At 62.3% G+C, this 18,349-nt stretch overlaps 1 protein-coding gene across 7 annotated transcripts in view; it reads right to left on the reverse strand.

Moving 5' to 3' along the window:
• Positions 1-2,509: 2,509 nt before the first annotated feature.
• SBF1 (SET binding factor 1) overlaps positions 2,510-18,349 on the reverse strand; it is a 90,173-nt gene continuing 74,333 nt past the window's right edge. The window contains exons 20-43 of one of the 7 annotated variants that reach the window (XM_075081796.1): positions 17,928-18,100; positions 17,632-17,705; positions 17,324-17,519; positions 16,752-16,879; positions 15,408-15,583; positions 14,738-14,815; positions 13,068-13,207; positions 11,713-11,920; positions 11,363-11,559; positions 11,120-11,257; positions 9,979-10,071; positions 9,591-9,668; positions 8,787-8,971; positions 8,510-8,686; positions 7,773-7,874; positions 7,505-7,690; positions 7,238-7,364; positions 7,021-7,151; positions 6,063-6,296; positions 5,739-5,849; positions 5,318-5,529; positions 5,029-5,116; positions 4,786-4,917; positions 2,510-4,637 (exon numbers count right to left, since the gene is read on the reverse strand). In XM_075081796.1, coding sequence (XP_074937897.1) covers positions 4,539-4,637; positions 4,786-4,917; positions 5,029-5,116; positions 5,318-5,529; positions 5,739-5,849; positions 6,063-6,296; positions 7,021-7,151; positions 7,238-7,364; positions 7,505-7,690; positions 7,773-7,874; positions 8,510-8,686; positions 8,787-8,971; positions 9,591-9,668; positions 9,979-10,071; positions 11,120-11,257; positions 11,363-11,559; positions 11,713-11,920; positions 13,068-13,207; positions 14,738-14,815; positions 15,408-15,583; positions 16,752-16,879; positions 17,324-17,519; positions 17,632-17,705; positions 17,928-18,100 — 3,463 coding nt within the window. In that variant the 3' untranslated portion in view covers positions 2,510-4,538. The remainder of the gene's footprint in view (positions 4,638-4,785; positions 4,918-5,028; positions 5,117-5,317; positions 5,530-5,738; positions 5,850-6,062; positions 6,297-7,020; positions 7,152-7,237; positions 7,365-7,504; positions 7,691-7,772; positions 7,875-8,509; positions 8,687-8,786; positions 8,972-9,590; positions 9,669-9,978; positions 10,072-11,119; positions 11,258-11,362; positions 11,560-11,712; positions 11,921-13,067; positions 13,208-14,737; positions 14,816-15,407; positions 15,584-16,751; positions 16,880-17,323; positions 17,520-17,631; positions 17,706-17,927; positions 18,101-18,349) is intronic. The other 6 variants (XM_075081797.1, XM_075081799.1, XM_075081798.1 and 3 more) reach the window with 6 other exon arrangements.

Raw genomic sequence — 18,349 nt, forward strand, 5'->3', positions numbered from 1 at the left:
CTGAAAATCCAGTCGTTTCGTTTTGGTGTCCCGAGAGCCGAGTTTCCCTGAAAATCTGCCGATGACCTGCTGAGCGCTGTCGGGACGTCCAGCTGCTGCGCTCCCCCGAGGAGCGGCTCGGGGCAGGTTTTGTGTGCGGGCGCCCAGGTGGCCCGGCTGGAAAAGCAAACGCTAGGGGCTGAATCTACGCCTTTAAAAAAACCCAACAACCTGTAAACTGGCGGCCGGTAGGTCAGATGCACTCTGTATAGCAATAAGAAACACTTGCCTGCATAGACGGTGTCCTGGGGCTGCCGCAGCGGCCGTACCGGTGACGCCTGAGGGATGAGACCGTGGCTGGTGTGGGGAGGGTCCTCCCCGGGATGCCTGGGGCTGCAGAAATCCCGTTCTAGCTTCATGTGGCCTTTCCTCCAAAGCGGGAAGGGGTGGCAAAGCAGGGTGCCCGCCTGCATTAATTAATTTAGTGCAATGACATTGGGGAGCCTTTTTTCTCATGATGCCTACTGCCCTTAAATGTTGAAACCGGGTCTTTGTAAGCAATGTCTGTGTATCTATGTGTATATATGAGGGACAAATTTTGACTTACTGCCTTTTTTCCCTGTTTATTTTTCTGAGTAATTCCAGATGTACTTTAGTCTCTCTACTGTCAAAACTTTTATATTGTAAATCTGATGCTGGTGGCTTTTGGTTATTTTGGTTTTTGTTTTTGTAAAAAAGAAAAAAAAAGAAAAAAAAAGAAAAAAGAAAAAGAACAAAAAAAAGTCTGCATCTCTCTATGTTGTCAGTTTTAGGCTGTAAATTCCAACTATCAATAAAAGCTCAAAATTCACGTGCCAGTGGTGGATTCCTCCATCCTGCAGGCCAGGCTCAGCCCCCGCCGTGCTGCATCCCACCCTCCGCTCGCCAGCTCTGGCCCGGCCACCCCGCACGGGCTGAGCATGGGCCATGGTCCGGGCGGCGCCGGTGGGAACCTGCAGCTCTTCTGCGCGCACAGCCCGGCGCAGCTGGACCCGCGGCGGGAAGGCGGAGGAGCGCGGGTGGCTTCCTGCAGCCGCCGGCGCAAGCAGAGGTCGGGGTCGCTGGTTTTTATGTCATCTGTTGCTGTCAAAGGTGAGAGAAGGTAGAAGCGGCTTTGTGGCCTGCGCTGCCTTGGGAGGATCAGGACGGCAACATCATGGCTTTGCTCACCTCACGGCCTGAGCATGAGCAACGTGATTGCCGGGGGAGCGGGGCTGCTGACGCTGGATGAAACCCCCAGGGCCTGTGGGCTGTGACGGCTGCCTGGCTGACGGGAGAGGCGCCGAAGTGACGGATGTCCTCCCTGCCACCCGTGACGGGGCTTTCGCTTACCCTGGTTCAGTCTTTGCCAAGGCCGGGCGTGAGGCTGCAAACCACAGGCAGCGATTGGAGGGCCGTGGCCATTAGCAGCGGTGCCAGATGTTTGTCTCTGCACGCGGCTGGTGCCATTTTGTTGACTCGCGTTAGCTGCCGTGTGAGAAAAGCTCAGTCCGGTGGCTGCTTGTGCCAAAATCCTCACATCTTCACCCTGAAGAAGCTGCTGGCGGTGCGGGTTGGGCTGCGGCAGCAGTCAGCACTAAGGTGCGGCTCCCGCGCTGCGCCGGCTGTGGGCAGGCCTGAAGGCACCACCCTGTTGGCATCCCCCTCAGCTTGGCCCGTGGTGGCCTTTGTGGGGACACTGAAGCCTCCCCACTTTGTTGTGCCCTGGAGGTTTCCGAAGGGTCCCTGTCTCGGGGGCCGTAGCCAGGAGCCGGTTTGAGTATGGCATGACTCCCTGGTCCTATGTTTAATGCAGCGGTTAGGGTGGCCGGTCAAGGGGCCCCAGACACAGGTTTGGTCCCACATGCCTCCCGGTCTGGTCCCTCAGTGTGCCCAGTGCTCCCAGCACTGGCCAGTGGCGGAGGAGTGTTGCAAACCAGCACTGCTGGATTTGGGGTTCTTCCCCACTTTCCTTTAACGCCTGCTGCAAAGCAAGGCGGGTGTCAGCGTGCGTCCACTCAGCAGCTCCCATCCCTGCGGCACGGTGCTGCTGCTGGGCTCTGGGACCAGCGGTTTGCTCAGCAGGGACATGCCTGGTGCAGTTCAGCTGAGCCCAGGGGCCACCTGCCCCGGTGCAGCCTGAGGTACCGCCTTTTTCCCAGGGCAGAGGGTCTGCTGCACGCCCAGAGCCCACACGGGGCCTGACGCGCCTGGGCAGCCCCTCACGGCTGAGCCTCGGTGGCACTGGGCTCATCAGAGGCCCTTAGCGAAGCGTCAGCCTTGGCACTGACACAGGCCGGTGGTTGCCATGGGGGATGCAGGGACCAGCGCAGCCGCTGCGCGGGCACGGCCCTTGTGCTGTTCCAGCTTCTCCCTGCGGCTCCGTTCCCACAACGCAGGGGACAAGGTGGGTCCCCTTGGGACAGGAGCTGAGCCCAGGCCCTGGGGTTCCCGCAGCGCTGGCCCAGGGCACTGCAGGGCCGCTGCTGGCAGTAAGGCAAAAGGGCACGTGTCATATTAATTTTTTTTATTAAATTCAGTTAGTTTTCTCTTTATATAATAACCTTTTTCCTCTAGGCACAATACAATACAAGGACTCTGTATGTTTGACACAATGTACAGAAACTTCAATAATCTACAACTGCTCAGGTAAGTTACAAAAAAAAAAAAAAAAAACCAAACAGAACCTCCATGTTACACCAGCTACCTGCCACAGCCATTATTGTACAATAAACCAAAGAGGGGAACCAGGGAGTTAAGACTGTACAAAGAGCTCTGCACTGAAATAAAACATTGTACTCCTTTAAAAACAAGACAGAAGAGCTGGCCGAGCGGTGGGGAGGCAGGAGGGTCGGGCCCCAGCCGGTGCGGTGGCTCGTTCAGGGGCTGTGAGGCCGGTTCCCGTCCAGCAGCCGGACGGCAGCGGGTCCTGAGCGACCTCACGACACCTCTTTGGGCTTCCCGGCAAGCGACCCTGGGGTGGAGCGGGGCCAAACCCACCCCCAACCCTCCGCCCCGTGTTCACACCAGTGCAGGGGATGGCTGAGGTGCTGCAGGATCCTTTTCTGTACCGAGATTCCCCCTTTGCACTGACACTGTGACAGCAACAAGCAGGGAGGTGGCAGCGGGTGGTGGGACACGCAGCCCCCAGCACTGCAGGGCAAAGCTGCCCTTCCGCGGGGCCGAGGGCGCCGGCTGAGACCCCCTCTGCCAGCAGCCTCCGCCTGAGAGCACGGGCAGAGCACAAGCATGGGGACGGGGACGCGGGGAGGGAAGAGCCCTGAGGCGGTGGGGAGAAGAGGGCAGCTCTGTGCGGTGCCCTCTGAGGTGCCCCTTCCTTCCCACGGGAGGGCTTGGGGCGGGGGGAACCTGTGCAAAGAGACCAGGTGGCACCGGCCAGCACCGCAGTGCCCGGCTGTGTCCCAGCCCTGGCAGCGCTGCCGGTGGGACCCTCAGCCACAGAGGCCCCGGCTGCAGCCGAGCAGGACCCTCATCCTGGGGGAGGCTGGTCTGGGCCCCCCGCCAGGCTGGGGGTCAGAGGGGACGGCCCCCAGGACGCTGAGGAGGCTGCAGCAATTGGCACCTCCCGTGGGGAATGTGCCCTATCATGCCAGCAAAGCCTGGCCGTGGCGGCAGAGCCTGCACCCCAGCCAGGACAGGGCCCCCCCTTTGCCACAGCCTAAGCAAGCACCGGCCTGCTGGGAGCAGCGTGGCCACGGCCACGTCCCCCCCGGAGACACGGAGCCCACCCCCGGCAGCTACAACCAACAGCAGCCGCGCTCATTTGTTGCTGTGTGCGTCTGCCACAGGCGAGGCTCCAGGGCTGGGACGCTCTGCCCGCTGCTGCCGGGGGGCACCGGCTGGGCAGGACGGTCCCAGTGCTCAGGTGAGTCACCGCCACAAACCCCGGCGCCCTGAGCCGCAGCTCCCTGGATCCAGCAAGACGGGAGCAAAGCCCAGGGACACGCTTAGGCCAGCTACGGCGCTACGCGGCAGCGGCACCAGGTCAGGAGGGAGCGGGGCTGGTTCTCCCCTATGGGTGCTCTGGCAGACATGCAAGCCGTGGGGAGGACGAGGCAGGCAGCTCCTGCGCTCCCCAGCAGCACGGGGCGGGGGGAGGCGAGGTGCACCCTCTCCAGCTGGCTGATGACACCCCTGCTGCCGCAGAGAGCTGGAGCGGGGCCGCCTGGCGCAGGAGGTGCACAGAGGGGACACAGTAATTACAGGGCTCAGACAGGCCTGGGAGGACAGAGCAGGACATGCTCCCACCTGCACCCCCAGCCTGCTTCAACGCGAAGAATTCCTCCACTACAGTCCTACCATAGTGTAACATCCTGATCCTGCCCCCACTGCCGCCTGGGGGTGCGTGGCCGCGGTCTCCCCGGCACCACACACCCGCGGCACATGGGAAGGAAGGCCATCTCCTCCGCTCCAGTCAGTCACAGCCCTGGCTCGGACGTGAGCCCTGGGCACTGCCTCTGCTCCACGTGCTGGGGCCCGGGAGACTCTGTGCCTGGAATAGAGGCTCCTCTGAGGCAGCCTCACGCGTCCGACAAGCAGCTCTGGATGCGGTCGATCCACTGCTGGGCTAGCTGCACATCCTGGGCGCAGAAATTGTAAACTCTTTTTGTCGTCTTCAGCTGCGGGGGAGGAGAGAGGAGGTGAGCGGGGCCAGGCAGCACCGCAGCCCCTGGAGCCCGGTGCTGCCGGAGCAACCGGCTGGGCTCCGCGGCGGGGCCACGGCTGCCGAGCGCCTTTCCCCGAGGCGCAGCTCTGCGCCACACTCACATCGAAGAAGGCTTTCTCGTCCACCGTCTTGGGGGCCCCCATGGTGGGGGTTCCTGGGGTGATGGACTCCACCTCAGCCAGGTCAATAACCCCTTTGCACTCCGTGTCCATCCGGCTGTCATAGTACCGCAGCTGCAGGGAGAGGTCCCGCACGCGTCAGAGCTCACGGGAGGGAAGGACGGACAGATGGAGGGACCGACCCTGGGGCCCACCCGCCTCTCACCCTGCCCCGCCCCTCACTACCTGATGTTTGGTTTTATCCAGCACGAACCAGCGAGGCTTCCACGGTTTCATGAAGGCTCCTTTCTTGTACAGCGACCCCTCGTAGGACCTGCAGGAGCCAGGCAGCACGTCAGGGCGGGAAGGAGCGAGCGGCTGAGGGGCACTTCGGTCTGTGGCACCCCAGCATCAGCGGGGAGGGGAAGCGGCCGGGGTCCACGCTCTGCAGAACCCCCATGCCTTCCCTCCTTCCAGAGAGGGATCCCCGTCCCAACACCGCCGCAGCCCCCGGCGCCCCGAGCCCCCCGCCTGCCTGTTCTCGCTCTCAGACATCTGGAACTGGCTGTAGAGCGTGCTGGTGCTCTTGCGGCCGCCCTGCTTCCCGCTGGAGGGGGTGGAGGTGCTGCTGGTGTCGCTGTCCAGGCTGAGGTTGAGGGTAGAGCCCACCCCACTCTCCTGCAGGTAGACGCCCAGCGAGCGGCGGTGGTGGGAGAGGCCGGAGGACATCAGCAGGGAGCTGGGGGTCTGTGGGGAGCAGAGGGTGCGACGTGAGGGGGAGGATGGCCCCGTGCCCCTCGGGCACACCCAGCCCAGGGGCTGAGCGCCAGCACCCCTCCTCAGCCCCAGGCTGCAGGAGCAAACACCCGCTCTGCGCGGGGCACCCATGGGCAAAGCTGAACCCCCCCCTTCAGCCCCTCCTCAGACACCGGCACCCGTCACAGCCGCCAGCCTACCCGGCTGCCCTCCTGCCGCGCCTCAGTGCGCTGGGAAGCTTTGACCTTGTCCCACATGTCCTTCCAGCGCTCTGGGACCTGCCCCAGCTCCATCTCCAGGTTGTGCAGCTCCTGCGGGGGGATTCAGGCATCAGCCCAGGAGGGGACAAGAGCCCTGGGACCACTGTCCCCGCCCCGGTGCCTCAGTCGACTCCAACCCTGCCACAACCCTGTCCCACTGTGTGCATGGGGCAGCGTCCCACCCCTGGGGACACCACGGGGAGCCCAGGCCAGGGCCAAACGCAGAAGCAACGTGTGGACGATGCCGCCGCCAGCCGCGCTCACCTCCAGCAGTTTGGAGATGGCGTCGGGCTCCACGTGGCTTCGGTTGTCGTAGCACGGCCAGATGATCTTGCGCTTCGTCTGGGGGGCACTGGTGTCCTGCCGATCCGCCTCCTCCACGTGCTCCGGCTGCCCCTGCGTCAGCTCCCAGTCATAGGAGGGGCCCTCAGAAAGCGTCTCCTCTGTGTAGTAGTCCCAGACCTTCAGGTTGGAAATGTTGCTGTACGGCCTCAGCACCTGCGGAAGAAGCAGGGTTGTGCTCAGGAAGAGCAGCAGTGTCCAGGCAGGACGCGTCCCTGGCCATGCTGCAGGGACGATCTGTCCAGGCGGGAAGTCAGTCCCTCCACAATGAGCTTTCCCTAAGGGCGATGCTTTCTGAACAAGAGGCAGCTGAGGGTGGAAGGCTGTGGGCTGGTCAGGAAAAGGCAATGCTGGGCCAGAGGAAGGCAGAGCTGCTCCCAGCTTTGGCCAAGATGGAGCCCAGACCGAACGAGAGCTCTGGGCAGCTCGGCCGCAGCCTGCCCACATCGGCAGAGCGCCGACCTGCTGAGGCCACGCGCCAGGAACAGCCGCTTTCTCTCCCTGAGGAAGGACGTTCCCAGCTTGTGGTGGTGAAGAGCCCAAAAGGAGACCCTGACAGCTCCAGCTCAGGCTCTCCCCTCTGCCCCAGCCCTCTGCAGCCTCCCCTACGCCCCCCCGGCTCCTCTGCAGGGACACGGCTCTCAGGGGCCTGACCCTGCTCGTGCCCCCCGAGGCGGCAGGCACCCTCCCCAGGGCCCTGGTGCCGCAGCCAGGCAAAACCATTCAGGTGGGCTAATGCCGTGGAACAAGGGGCTGCTTGCTCGGCTCCATGGGGGCGAGGAGACCGCGGGGTGCCCTGGAAAGCCCCGTCCGAGCCCTCTGCGGCGCGCGGGGGCTCGGGTTTGGCTGGGTTGAGCCAGGGCAGGAGAACAGCTCTCACCTCCCCATCCTCAGGGGCATACATGTAGTTGAAGAAGATGGGGGCTTTCTTGTTCAGCCGGTCGATGTAATCCCAGATGGACTTGTAGACCTGCTGGCTCTTCCGCTCACCCTTCTCCTCGTAAAGGAGGCCTGCAGAGAAGAGAGGAGGGAAGGGGCATTATTTGGGGCAAGGCACTGGGCTACCATCCGCTGTGGGCCCCACACACTACCCTCACCCAGCTCGATGCGCTCGTAGTCGGAGTCCAGCAGGAACGTCCGGAAACGGTTGGAAACGTAGTGGTAGCTGAGAAACTTCAGGTAGTACTGGCTGAACTCGAACTCCATGGGGAACTGCAGGTGGATCTGAAGGGAACCGCGCGCGTGAGACCTCCCAGGACCCACAGACTGCAGGCCGGCTCTGGACTTGTCCCCCGCCACACCAGCCCCGGAGCTCGGGGAGCCCCGGGGGTGCAGAGCCGGCAGCCGGCGCGCTCGGAGCTCACCTGATGTACGCAGTCCAGGAACTGCAGGAAGATGGGGGCAAAACCGCTGCTCTGGCCAGCCAGGGTCTGGGCCCCGCGGTGGCTAAAGCGGTGCCCGAAGGAGAGCCATTCCTTCTCCACGAGCAGGCGGAAGCCCTCCAGTGTCCGGTAGTAGGGGTCCGAGAGCAGCTGCACCAAGGAGACCACCTGCAGGGACACGGGGGCTCGAGATGCTCGCGGGGAGACGGCCACGGGCAGCCGTCGCGTTCGGCTGCTGTAGGGCTCCTACCTGTGTGGTGATGTCCCAGCCGTCCTCCAGGCTGACCAGCACAGAGGAGCCCGTGTCCAGGAGCTCCACCACCAACACCGAAATCTGCAGGATCTTGTGGATCTGCCAACATCAGAGCCAAGAGTTACGAGGGTGCAGGAAACTCATCTGCTGGACGCTGCGCAAAGCGACCCTTTCTCCTGGAAGCGGGTGAGCCAAACGAAGCAGAGCTTGGGGGTTACGCAGGGCCACGACGCACGACCTCCGTGGTCGGACACTGCGCAGAACCCTTTGTCCGCAACAGCAAGGCCACGGGGGCAGAAGCACCACACCACGAGCAGAGCCGTGGGTCCCTCACTCTCTCCAGCAGCCAGAGGGTCCAGCCCTGCAGCAGCCCCGCAGCGGGACCACCTGGGTCACCCTGGCTCCTGCAGGCACTGCCTTGTGCCAACCCCTTTACAGTATCCTGCTGTCCTGCAGGTCCTGCCCTGCTTCCCCAGCTGGCAGCTGCCCCAGACACTCGCAGCTCTCATGTCCAGCACCACCGAGCAGTAGTCTGGACTATTTTATCGCTGTTCCTTGTACCAACCTTGCTGCCTTAGTGTCCCCCACTCTGTACCACAGCACAGGAGAGCATCCTGCACCCCCCATTCTCACTTTGCCAGGAGGTAAGAGCACACGTCCTTGAGCGACAGCCAACAGCAAAGGCTTCTATGGGGACGGAGCAGGGCCCCTCCGGGCTTTGGGTGACAACTGACCTGGGACAGCCACTCGGACTCCTCCAGGGACCGCAAGTAGGTGACGCTGGGGTCAGTGGACGGGACGCCAGGCACGCAGGCCTTCATCAGCTTCTTGAAGCTGGCCTTCACCTGCCGCACGTCGAACACCTCGATGGGAACCACCTCCCAGTGCTGCAGCGGGTCTGGTTTCACCCCCTGAGGGAGGAGAGCATCAGCGCCATCCTGAGGCGCCCCGAGCAGACGCTCCACCGCCCTTGTCCCCCCCGAGGGGGCCGTTGCCAAGCGCTGGGGTTACCTTCAGCTGTGACTTGTCCCCGATGATGTAGAGCGAGGCGCGGTGCTGGCGCAGAAAGCTGGCCTCCGAGGGCGTGCCGTTGTGCTGGGCACCCAGCAGGTCCTTCCCAGCCAGGCGTAACCCAATATCCACGTTCAGGCCGTAGCTGCTCATGCGCCCGCTGGCTCGGATGCTGCCCCACTTGCCTGCAAGACAGCTGGTCGTCAGGGTGGGGGTCCCCGGCTGGCCCGTGGGCTGCGCTGGCGTCTGCATCCCCCCAGCTGGGCTGGCGCGGGGGCGAGCAGCTCGCCACGAAAGCGGCGGCTGAGCTGCTGTCACCCTGCAGCCCAGCACCCTGGGAGCACATGCCGGGAAGGTGCTGGGAACCAGGTTTGCTTTTGCTCCTTCCTCGTTGCTGGGTGCTGTAGGATCTCCTGCCTGGTGAATACGGAGACCAACCCCGGCAGCTCTGCGTCCCATCACCCACGCAGCCGCACCATGCTCCTGCCCCAGCACCTGCACCGCCAGGACCCCTTCCCCGCCAGCCAGACCCCGTCCCTGCCACCACCACCCAAGCACCAGCAGGTGTGCAAGGAGCCTAAAGCAAACCTGAGAGGATGTTGCAGGATCAGCCAGGGACAGGCCTGGTACTTACCGCTGGCACCGCGAGCTGGACCAAGCCAGCGACATGCTCAGTGGAGGCGTTAGTGGGCTGAGGTGGGTGTTACTGGGACATTAGTCATGTGAAGGGTGGGAGTGTGTGTGGAGGGGTCAGTCGGTCAGGTTAGCACCCGGGTGGTGGTTAGGTGGCCGGCAGTACCGTACCTCGGGGCGTCTCGCGGCCCTTCGCCGACACACACTTGGGGGTGGAGAGAGTGATGACCCTAGCTCTGTGACCGAGCCCTGAGAGCACAGGACGAAAGCAACCTCAGCGAGGGCACCGGGGTGAGGCGGACCCACGTTCTCGCTGGGTGGATGCGGGCTGGGTGGGATGAGGCGCCCGGGGACCCGGACGGAGCGACTGGAGCGATGGGTGGAATGAATGAGGTGGCTCTGGGGTGCTGCAGCAGGTCCCTCCCTCCCTCCCTGCAGCTGCCCCACGGCAGAGAGCTCGGGGGGAGCAAAGGGGAAGCATCTACTCTACAACAGCTGCCCCGAGCCAGGGGGCCTTCGCGAGGCCCCCACGAGGCAGCGTTCACTCGCACGTCCTCACCTCCGCGGCTAATAGTACCGGGCCCATCGTCCTTCCCTCCCATCACCTGCTTCATGAGCGATCCCAGCTTAGGCTGTCTCTTGTCGGAGAAATCTGTAGCACCAACAAAACGTCAGCTCTCGGCCTCGCTGTGCTGCTGCAGAGGGGCCCTCCCGCCTTGCCTCCCCACAACTGCTCGGGAGGGAAGGGAAGGGGCCAGACAGAGAAAGCGGCGGCAAGCAGGAGCACCCGGGTCCGGGGCCAGGAGGCCAGCATGCGGGAAACACCTTCCAGCTGGAGCCGCGGTGAAAAGGTGCCTGGTGCAGCAGTGCAAGTGGGGGCTCAACCCTCCCGCAGCTCTGCCCCGGCCCCAGGTGCTTCACACCGTGGGGGGATCACCCTGGCACTGCTGCAGCCTGGCAGCCCCCCGCTCTGCGGCTCCCTCGCCACCGCGCCAGGTCTCTCCTCTGCCCGCCTACCACTGCTCTGACCCTCCCTCCTTCAGCCGTGGCTCCAGGCATGTCCCCCTGCACCAGGGGAGAGGCCTTGGAGGGGCTTTCGACAGCCCCTCTCCTTCCCAGGCTTCAGAGAGCCCCTGGCTGGGATCCCCCACGACCCCTCTGGCCCCCAGTCACCTCTGCAGCAATGATGGGGTGGAATGGCTGGGACAGAGGATGAATGACACCAAAGCGTGGCGGGGCAGCGATGGGCAGCTCTGCCCCGGCAGGGAAGGGCAGGTTGCTCGGAGAGCAGGGGAGGCAGAGACTTACCGAGGCTTCCCGCACCAGACCCCGAGCACCGCCGCCTGCTGCGCTGGGGTGCAGACGGTGCCAAGATCTCAGCTGGTGAGGTCTGTCCCCACCCGGTCCTCAGCGAGCACCCAGATGCGAGCACAGTTTGGGGCTCACAGGTCCAGGGCCGCTGGGTTTCACAAAACCTGTCCCCACCCCCAGCCACGGAGGCCCAGCCAGCACTGGGCGCTCTGGAGAGCGCGCTGGAAAGGCTCTGCTGCCTCCTCTGATGCGGGAGGCCGGGGAGAGCAGCTCACCTGGCTGCCCAGGCTCTGTACGGACAGCACGACCCACGGCGGGGGCCCCCACGCACAGGAGCACGAGCCCTCCTGCATCCCGGCTGCGCTGCAGCCCGTGACCGAGCTCCTCACCTGAGCTGCTCATGTGCGCGGAGGTGAAGCCGCTGAGCGTGTTGCGCCCGCTGGCATCGGCGTAGTGCGGCATGGAGTTGATCACAGCCTGCAGGTACTTCTCCTGCTCCAAACTGGTGGAGTCCGTCTGTGAGGGGCCTAGGAGGAGAGGCACGAGTGTCACCACTCCGGCACGAGACCCGAGGAGGGGTCTGCAGCCCACTGCCGGCGTGGGCGCTGCCGAGGGGCGGAGGGGACGGGCACCTGCGGTGGGGGCGTTCTGGGACTTGAAGAGGCCCACGACGCCCTTGCCGTGCAGCCCCCCCGAGCGCAGCAGCACGGCCTTGGTGCGGGAGTTCCGCCAGCACACCACAGGGAAGCGGTTCTGGCGGTAGCAGCGGGAGATCCGCTGGATCGTGTTGTCCTGGATGCTCTGTGGCACGATGAGCAGCCCGGGGTAGCTGCAGGAGAGAGCGGAGGCTCTGCAGAGCCCAGCGGGGCACAGCACGAGCCCTTACCTCCCCCCCCAGCTCCCACAAAGCAGGACAGACCCCCGCTGCCCTCTCCTGACCCTGCAGACCCCCGCCCTCAGCCACGGCCCCGCTGAGGCTCACCTCCGGCAAATGGCGTACATGCGGTTCACGGTGGAGATGCGGAAGGGCTCGTTCTTGGAGCGGGTGAGGCTGCTGCTGAGGGTGCCCAGCCCCATCCGCTGGTAGTCGCGGCAGCAGGCTCGCTCCACCAGGTGGTTGATGGTCATCTTGTCCGAAGGTTTGATGGTGGTGGTGGGGGTCAAAGTGCTTCTGTCCATCTCTTCAGACACTGTGGAGACAAAGGGGGGGTCTGGGTCCGTCCTCGGCACAGACACGGTGTCCCACGAGCAGCTGGTGATGGCTGGAGGCATCTCCCAACCCAGCAGAGACAGGGCAGGGCAGGAGCTCCTTCACACCACCTTCACCTCATCGCTCAATACCACTGGAAGATGAGGAACAGCCCAACACAGATCTACCCAGAGCTGCTCCACCACACTAGTCTCATCTCTTCCCTCAGAGGAGAGCAGTCTCCTGGGAGAGGGAGGCAACACGGATGAGACCTCAGCTCCAGTGAGGCTTTCAGCCCACGACACTTCCACCCAGGCAAAATCACTGTCAGGTGGACACAACCCTTGGTGGCTGCCCTCCACAGGTGGCTTTCCCAGCACTCCTAATGCATTTCCTAACGCCAGAACTGGAGGACAACGATGGATCTCAAAGGCATCTCTTGTGGGCCTGAACGCAGCCGGTGTTTTTGCTAATAACTTAAATGACGGACACAGGGGAGGCTTGTAACATGTGTGGCAGACCTGGAGCTGAAAAGCGCTGCAAACAAACTGGGGAGCAAACAAAAGGAGCAGAATCCAAAGTATCTCGGTGAACAGAAGGAAAGATCCAAAATCAGCCACGTCCAGTCTGCTGGAGCAGCCATACACACGGCAGGAGGGACCGGTCCCTGCAGACACTGCTCCCCACTGAAACCTGAAATCCCATCCGCCACGTCTTCCCTGACAGGCCTTCCCACCTGGGAAGGTTGTAATCTTCAACGCAGAGGACTCCTGTCCCTTCCAGTCCTTTGTTACTCTCAAACCAGCCAAGCTCTTCTCATGCCTAACCTAACCTGCCCCGCTGCAGCTTAAATATGTGACTTTTCATCTGAGGAGCTGAGGCCACAGACCAAAGAGCTCCCTCCTCTCTGCAGGGCTCGCTAGGTATTGGAATTATGTTGAGTTGCTGACTGGCCACCCCCAGAGAGCTGGCAGCCCGTCGAGAACTGGGAGAGGCGACCACGGTGGCAATCCTCTGCACCAGGGAAGCTCCCCCGCCTGCTCCCCCGCAGAGTGACGGCCGAGACCTCTCCCAGCTGGAAGACGCTCCTGCTGCAGCAAACGTCCCGCTCCCCACAGCCTCCCTTCCCTGCTCAGAGCGCTCCCAACCTGAGATGTCATCCTCGATGTCCTCTGGGAAGTGCTGGCTGCTCCGCTGCTCCCACGTGGGCGGCGTGTATTTCTTTCTCGTCACGTTCTGGCGGCCGATTGTTTTCTTGGCGTTCTTCACCAGGTTTTTGGAGAGTGTCCTGGAACCAGAGAAGAGGTTGAGGCCAGCTAACACTGCCTCCCACACGTGCACGACCACAGCCCAGCGCGGCCAGAAGAGCAGCCCCTGAAGGGTTAGAGACACCAACACTCAGTGACACCGAGAGCAAAGCAGAGACAGGAGCGTCCCTCACCACCGGCTACAGGTGTGGGGTCAAAGTCACTGTCACCACAGGAGGGGAGACGTCACCTCCGAGCTCCCCGGCAGGGAGGAGCCGATTCGCAGCCGTAGGAGGGCACCGAGCCAGAGGCAGAGCCTACAGCACCTGCCTTCCCCCGGGGGGGACCTGGGTGCCCAGGGAGGCTGGACGGGGCAGCCAGGCAGAGCAGGTGCCCCAGCCTCCTGACCCGAGGGGATGCCGGCCGTGTCCCGGGCTCTAACGCCACCACCTCCACACAGGAGCTCCCACAGGCAGCCACCTGGCTCGTCCCCGGCAGAGGTGGGCTCCAGCTCACGGCAGGGGCCAGGGGATCCACCGCAGGGGTGTTGCCAGCCCGGACAGAGGGCTGCTCTCCCTGAGCAGAGGGGAGGCAGCTTGCAGAAGGTGACCTGCTTGATGCCAGGTAAGGGACAGGGAGAGCGCAGCTGGGCTCGGCCACTCCCAAGGGCAGCACGGGAAAAGCAGGGCAGGGAGACCTTCCAGGACCCGTGGGTGATTAGGCTGCATGGTCAGGGCAGGCTCTGCACGACAGAGCTCCAGAAGGCAGGAATTCCTGCCCACACGCAGCACCTCGTGCTCATCACCGCATCGGTGAGCCCTTGGGCTCAAAGGGGAACAAATGAAGGAGATGTGGGACATACATCAGCCAGGAAAGGGGCCGTGTCCAACCCTGTTATCCCCAACCAAGGACAACAGCTACACTGATGCAAAGACTTCTAGAAATTCACCTTTATCAGGACAGGGGCCAAAGTGATACTAGGAGGCGCCTTGTTTTGCTTTGCAAAGCAGACGGTGAGGGAATCCAACTGCTCCCTACATCTACCAAGGAAGGGAAAGCCTTAGGACCGAGGAATAACGCTGCCCTGGGAACAAATGCTCAGGTAGGGAGGCCAGGAGCAGGAGGGTTTTCTAACCGGAGGAACAAGATCTGCAGATAGTGTGGGCCACTGGAAGCAGACTTGGAGGAAGGTGACAAAGCACATCTCGCAAGTTCAGACAGACTTCTGAGACTGTGCGCAGGCCTGGAGCTGGGCCTGGCAGCTCTAGAGGTCTCTGGAGGTTAGTGGTACAGGCACAGCTCCCTCAGCATGTCCTGGGATTGACCAGGGTGCCATGGAGCACCGGGATGACCAACTGAGCGCCTTTGGAGGCCACGGCGCTGCAACGGTGAGAGCGCGCACCCCAAACCTGAACGTCAGAGCGGCAGCCTGGAAAAGGGCATTCCCCAAGTGACAAGCCCACAGCCCAGGTCGCATGCAGAGCAGGTGAGAAGAAACCCTGGGAGCAGTGAAGGCTGCAGCCTGAGCCAATGCCACCTCGCAAGCTCCCGCCCAGGTGAAGGCATCTTACGTGGTTGAATGGCCAAGGTGCCCAAGGGACATGACCCCCACTGTCAGGCCCTGGAACATATCGGTCACCTGCTGGGAGCTGAGTCACAAACACACGGGAGAGATGCTTAGACTCCAGGGCACACCAAGCACGAACACAGCAGCAACCAGACCCCAGCGCTACAGCATTGCTTAACCTAGCCACCAAGCGCAGGAGCAGGGCTGGCCGCAGGTCAGCACCACGCACAGAGCTTTGCCGCCGCCCCGTAGCGCTCCCCGTCCTCCGGCACAGCAGAGGCTGCTCTCTTGTGCCCACTGGAACCTCTCCCATGAGACGCCTCCTGGGGGCTTGCGCTGTTTTGGCCTGGGCTATGGGGCAGGGAATGCCACTGAAGCGAACAGCCTGCTTCCCAAGTTTGACCGGTCCTCGGCGTGGGGTTAGGAGGCTGCTGCCGGACGTGCAGCACGCCCCCTCCCGAAGACAAATGGAGATCATGCGCAAGGAGATGTCTGAGCAGGCTCGGCTCAGGAACCCTGACCTCCAGCTCAGGAGCCTGTGCCCCAGCTTTTCTCGGGTGACCCCTGCTCAGTGGCTCTCTGCTGGGTGGGCTGGAGGAGGGAGAGGAGAAGCCCTGCAGTGCCTGAAAGGGTCAAGCGCATCCCACGTGCTGTTCTCCCCATGGCACGGGTACCTGAGCGAGGGGTTCTTCTCCTTGGCCTTGGGCTGCATGGCTTGCTTGGGTGACTGGCCCACGGTGAAGGCGAAGGTGCCACGCACGTGCTGAGGGTAGCGCAGTTTGTGTAGGTGCTTCCTGAAGACCTCAGCGCTGTCTGAGGCCACCTCCTCATCGAAGGCAATCTTCAGCAACTGCAGGAACAGCAGAGAGCAGGCTGACGGCTCGGTCACGGTGTCTTCCGCACAGGGGACTGGGAAGGGCTCTTCCCACAGCACAGGGCAGAGCTCAGGTCCCGCTCAGGAGCTGGGACTGCAACAGGCACAGGCCAGGCTGCCCGGTCCGTCGCTCTGTCCCACACTCCTTCCTCCCGGAGACGGCTCCGTGCCCGGCACTGCTGCTCCTGTGGTGTCCCCAGTGCCCCGCCACTGCGGCTCTGAGCATGCAGGACGGGCAGGAAGGAGCAGCTCTCCCTCCAGCACTGCTCTACCTTCACAAGCCTCTCAAAGATGTAAAATACTGAATAACTGCTCACATCGTGATATCTCTCCCTGCTGCATTTCTCTCCCCAGAACCTGCTACAAGGTTTTGCAGAACCACCTCCCAGGGCGCTGCGTGGGGATGTCTCACACCTTCTCAGGGCTCCAGCAGACACTGCAGCAGTTGGAAAGGAGCCCCCAGGTAATGAGCAAGAAGTTGTCCTGCATACAACAGGACTGCAACTGGAGCACCTCTCCTGCGAGGACAGTCTGGAAGAGCTGGGAGAAGAGAAGGCTCCGGGAAGACCTTATAGCAGCCTTCCAGTATTTAAATGGGGCCTACAGGAGAGATGGGGAGAGACTCTAGCAGGGAGTGTAGTGATAGGACATGGGGTAATCATTTTAAACTGAAAGAGGGTAGATTTAGTTTAGATATAAGGAAGAAATTCTTCACTCTGAGGGTGGTGAGGCACTGGAAGAGGTTACCGAGAGAAACTGTGGATGCCCCATCCCTGGAAGTGTTCAAGGCCAGGTTGGACGGGGCTTTGATCAACCCAGTCTAGTGGAAAGTGTCCCTGCCCATGGCAGTGGGGTTGGAACTGGATGATCTTTAAGGTCCCTTCCAACCCAAACCATTCTCTGACTCTGTGGACCACAGCCGCCTCCTTCCTCTGCAAGGGGGCCTCCAGCTCCATCCCTCCAGGTGCACTGTCACCTAAAACTACCCGCGAACCATGTCAGGCTGGGAGCGAGTGCCTCGTCCCAAGGGATGGTGCCTCGTCCCAAGGGATGGTCACTCACCTGCTGGGTCTCACCAGCTACGTGCCCCTCAGCTGAGGCAGTGCAACACAAAGGAGCAGCCCACAGCCCCACGTGGCCTCACCTGGAATGTGCACGAGCGCAGCTGCAAGCCCTCCTGGATGAAACGATCCACCGTGGTGTCGACATTGATCTTCTTCTCTTTGGTCAGTGAGGCGATGGGGAAGGATCGGATCACCACCTGCTCCCCCACTGGGCACAAGCATGGGAACAGGTTAGCCACATCCCAGTGCCTCAGCCCACCACGAGGCCAGGCCACACTGGACCACCCTTGGTAGCCAGCACCAGAGACCCCCGTAGGATAAGGCAGCCAGAAACAAGATAGACATACTACAGCCAGCTCATGGCGGCATGTAGATGATGAGTAGGATGGGCATGAGTAATTTATCATCTACCAAAGGTGGAGAGCAAGAGCAACCACCCCTTTTGTAGCACTGGGAGCAAGCCCCAAGCTTGTGGCGCTTGCAGCAACCCCCAGCCAGGCCCAGTGCTGGCTGGTCGCTCACCCAAGGCAACCACCAGAGGCCCTTATCATCAGCTCCTGCAGCAAGACGAGCTCCAGGAGAGCTACCAGCCACCTCCTCCCTGGGCACTGCCAGTCCCTGAAGACAGATGTGGTGCACACGAGGCCCTTACCCAGCGGGTCCGTGGGAGTGCCTTTGAAGATGATGCGGTAAGTGGTGAGGAAAATGGCTCCTTCTGCGGGGAGGAGAGGTGGACCACCAATATTCCCTCCAGCAGCTTCTTTCCGTCCATCAGGCATGAGGTACACACGGAGCCCCTCCATCACACACTCCTCGCCCACCAACAGGTTGGGGCGCAGCAGCTTTGGCTACAGCGGTGTACAATAGGAAGCTCAGGCCCATGTAGACTGAGGAAGGGGACTTGATAGCCCCACACAGCACCAGAACCTTCCCCCACACTGCAGCGGGCCAGGTCCCTACCTTCTGGATGGGAGGAAGCCTCTTGCTCTCTCTGTGCACGGCATCCAGTGTCTCTATGTGCATCTGCACAATATCTGTGGACAAACATGAAGTTGGAGACTGCAAGCAAAGCCCTGCCCTAGACACCACCCATCGGGCTGCCAACCCGCCCTGTAGCACTGAGCATGCCTTCTCTCGGCCTCCCCACTGCTTCTTGCAGAACCATCTCTTGAGCAGGCCCCTGAGCTGGTCTGGAAGAATCCCCAAGTGAGATCACGGGGCCGCCCATTCCCCAGCACCGCTGCAACACGTATTACCAGGGATCATGACATGCAGCCCCTTGAGGTGCTCGTTGGTGACTCCACTCTCCGTGCAGACTTTGTCCACAAAGCGGTTGATGAACCGCACCACGTAGTTGGCCACGTCGGAACTCTCTGCATCCTCAAATCCACTTTCTGTGTCATAGCTCTCAGCCACGCTGCCAGCAATGCTGCCGTAACAGGAGTAGGGAAGAGTTAACCCAGACCACCTCTCTCTTCTGCTGTAACCCATGCCAGGCAGAGCCCAAGGGAGCTTCCACTCTTGATATGAACGCAGGAGAGCTTCCACTCTTGATATGAGACACCCTGGGGCACTACAACCTGCCTCAATCCTGATGGCAGCTGAATGACCCAGATGGCCCAGGAACGGCACCAAGGAGCTCCCACCCCCAGTTCAGGTTGCCCTGGTGGCCCTGCAG

This window comes from Phalacrocorax aristotelis, chromosome 1, assembly GCF_949628215.1.
Source record: "Phalacrocorax aristotelis chromosome 1, bGulAri2.1, whole genome shotgun sequence".
Taxonomy (NCBI): Eukaryota; Metazoa; Chordata; class Aves; order Suliformes; family Phalacrocoracidae; genus Phalacrocorax; species Phalacrocorax aristotelis.